The sequence below is a fragment of the Arachis duranensis genome, chromosome 6 (genome assembly GCF_000817695.3).
Source record: "Arachis duranensis cultivar V14167 chromosome 6, aradu.V14167.gnm2.J7QH, whole genome shotgun sequence".
NCBI lineage: Eukaryota > Viridiplantae > Streptophyta > Magnoliopsida > Fabales > Fabaceae > Arachis > Arachis duranensis.
This window is the reverse complement of record NC_029777.3, coordinates 98,975,118-98,978,325: the sequence shown is the minus strand read 5'-3', so window position 1 is coordinate 98,978,325 and position 3,208 is coordinate 98,975,118. Positions and strand designations below refer to the sequence as shown.

Sequence of the window (3,208 nt, the reverse complement as noted above, 5' to 3'; positions counted from 1 at the left end):
TTGTTATTGATTAATAATAATAATAATAATAATAATAATAATAATAATAATAATAATAATAATAATAATAATAATAATAATAATAATAATAATAATAATAATAATAATAATAATAATAATAATAATAATAATAATAATAATAATAATAATAATAATAATAATAATAATAATAATAATAATAATAATAATAATAATAAATAAAAAGTTAACTTATAATAGAACTACTTATGTTGACTTGTAAAAAAGTTGTTTTTCTATATTTTTCCAATAAAAAATTATTCAACTAACCTCTTTGTTTATAAGTTTTGCCACATAAACAATGCCATTTAATTGGTACAAACGATCTAACTCATTCATCACTACACTCTTTTTCCTTTCTCCTTAGTCGCAACGTACAAATGCCGGTCAATAGGAGATTTGGGTGGTTCTTGCGAAATTGTTTAGAGGAAAATGATTTTAGACCCTTAATATGCACTACCAAATTATTTGTGGTATCTTGGTGATTTATTCCTATCAAGTGCCTATTAAACCATGGCATTTTCTTGTGTTTTATCTCCTACATGATAAATCGTTATAGGATGTATAAATTTAGTGTTTTTTTACCTAGACCTTAGTAAATTATGGTTGGGTCAAACGATTTCGTGTTTTGTGGGCATGCGCTTACTACATCTTGGTAGCTAGAGAGTAATAATTTGATAATGGCAAACTATATTGCAAAATTGCTGCAGGAACAATGATTTATGTTTACAAATCGTAGAACCCTATATATATATATCCTGTAATAATGATTTTATTTACATGAAATAAAGAGAATAAATATATAATGAGAAATGGTTTAGGACAATCTGTTAATAAGAATTTTATTTTATTTGGGTAAAAAATTAAATAATATATATATTGGCGTAAGTCTAAATGTGACTTAGGTATGATATTGATTGATGTTATTAGACTTTATATCAAAACTTTGGTTTGTTTGCTTGATCTTGTTCTTCCTTTGGTTCACATAGGTTAAGTGATAATTCCAAACAAGAAAAAAAAAAAAAAAGAAGCAAGAGGAGGAAGAAGATTGAAAAAGTGAAGTAAAGAAGAGTAATATTAACAACTAAAATGAAAAGTAAATTAAAAGGTAAAGGCGATTAATGATCTAAGAGTAGAATATGAACAACCGCAAATAAACACTACTCTCTTCTTCGTAGTATGGATTATTGAAACATATATTGTAATTACAAGCATACTATTTTATTGTTTGTTTACTTTGAAATTTTAATTTAACAGCAAAATTGAAAAGAAAAATTTGTACACCAAAATAAAAGACAATCTCATCATTTATTAATAGTATAGGTAAAATTATAATACTCAACAATAACACATTGAAATATATCATACATACACATATATATCTAGCTACTATATTGAGTAGTGCAAGCTATATATGATATAAACCTACTATTCAAAACTAATAACCGAAACATATATAGTATACTTTATTTGTTGTTCTTAAATTAGTAGAAATTAAATAAAATGAGATATACTGGTAGGACCCATCATCAGATTCATGAGGTATATAAGGAATCCATGCACCAGCAATAGTAATCAGACCTTGAAATTTCAAGCATTTGTTCAGGACTCATTCTTTCAAGCTCACTTTGTCTCCAAGAAGCAAAATTGTTTCTGTTCTGAGGGTCAGATGCCAAAGGGTAATCCTCCATTCTATGTGCCTGGGACCTCATTCTCTTGTAGAGTCTCATTGTTGCAACACAATCATCATAAGGATCCTGTATCCCAGTTTGAATGTCATACCTGCAAAAAAGTACCCTTATTAACATTGATGTTTCACATGTACTGTCTTTCCTTTCCTTTTTGAGATTGTTACTTACCCTAGATATGTTTGTGTTAAGTATTTAAGTGAGTTGCTCAACTTGCTTGTTTTCATCAGAGGAGGGTATTTTGCAGTGTCCCTGTTGACACACAAATTTGACACGTTTTAAATTCTGGATACTGATGCAATTATACTACAATATAAAATATTGTGGTACCTATATCTATTCTTCTTATTATAAAGTGTATTGTGAATCTATACATAGTTTCATGTTATGTGTGTCTAATAATATTGAATTAAATTTATTAAAGAAAAATATTATATACACTATTTGATGTGTATATTTTATATGCACAAAACTTTCAATTTTTATATTGAAATAATTGATTAAAAATAAAAGAAAATATGAAATTTATTTTTTATAACATAAAATAAATTATAAAAATAAAGATGTATATTTAATATTTTATGCTTGTTAATATTAATTACCTTATCTTTTCTGGTCGATATTCTATTTGGAGACATTCTAGGTCATGATCCAAACCATGACCAACAAGAATCCTGGCCTTGCCACCTCTTGCTCTAATTGTCCACATGGGCTCTCCATTGCAAAGGAAGTCTTGAATCTTCCTCTGAACTTGCCTCATTGGTATTGCATCCCTCAAATATTCTGCTCTAATACCTGTTGTCTCGTACCTGTTCATCAATCATAATCTGCATTAATCATAATTCCTTCTTTTCCTTTTCAATCAAAATCATTAACAGTTTAACCAAGACCTAATGAAAATTTTTTTCTTTTGTTTCCCTGGATATCTTTCAACTATTCGGCAAACTAAATACTAATTCATTTAAGAATTTATTGTTGGCCAATAAAGATTGTTGCATACACAAGATGGAATTCAAATTCTAATACTTAATTACGCGAACAAATGAGCTAATCACTTGAGAAGCTGGTTGGACGTAATAATGGAAGTTACTAAAGTGATTAATAATACGAACCTATAATTAGTGACTGGAAATGGTGGTTTGACATAAGAATGAAAGATGATGTTCTCATGCTCATCAATTATGCAGACTCTTGCACAAAGATCAAGTGAGCCATCACTGCCACCACCAACCATTTTACAAGCAAGTGCAACTACTGGTGCTCCTCTTGATCCAATTGTCAAATTATCTCGAAGACCCATGCTAGAAAACCGACCAATCATTCCCTATTATATAATATGCAGCAGTAAAGAAAGTTAATTAAAATTTTTTTAATCAAATTAGTTTCTAACAAGTCATATAGATGGATGTATGTATATACAGTTAGTCCAGAGAGTTGGCATTTTTCTTGGTGAACCCTGCGCGAGTTAGGGCTGTCAAACACCTTCAAGCAAAACTTGCACC

General features: G+C 28.6%; 2 protein-coding genes across 2 annotated transcripts in view; one reads left to right on the top strand and one right to left on the bottom strand.

The window, feature by feature from the left end:
* LOC107494963 (2-methylene-furan-3-one reductase-like) overlaps positions 1-1,016 on the top strand; it is an 8,358-nt gene extending 7,342 nt beyond the window's left edge. The window contains exon 4 of the mRNA XM_021125905.2: positions 1,008-1,016. Coding sequence (XP_020981564.2) covers positions 1,008-1,016 — 9 coding nt within the window. The remainder of the gene's footprint in view (positions 1-1,007) is intronic.
* Positions 1,017-1,553: 537 nt separating this feature from the next.
* Positions 1,554-3,208, bottom strand: part of LOC107494964 (uncharacterized) — a 2,978-nt gene continuing 1,323 nt past the window's right edge. The window contains 5 exon segments of the mRNA XM_052263117.1: positions 1,554-1,800; positions 1,878-1,958; positions 2,309-2,515; positions 2,819-3,030; positions 3,126-3,206. Of these exon segments, the coding sequence (XP_052119077.1) occupies positions 1,554-1,800; positions 1,878-1,958; positions 2,309-2,515; positions 2,819-3,030; positions 3,126-3,206 (828 nt within the window).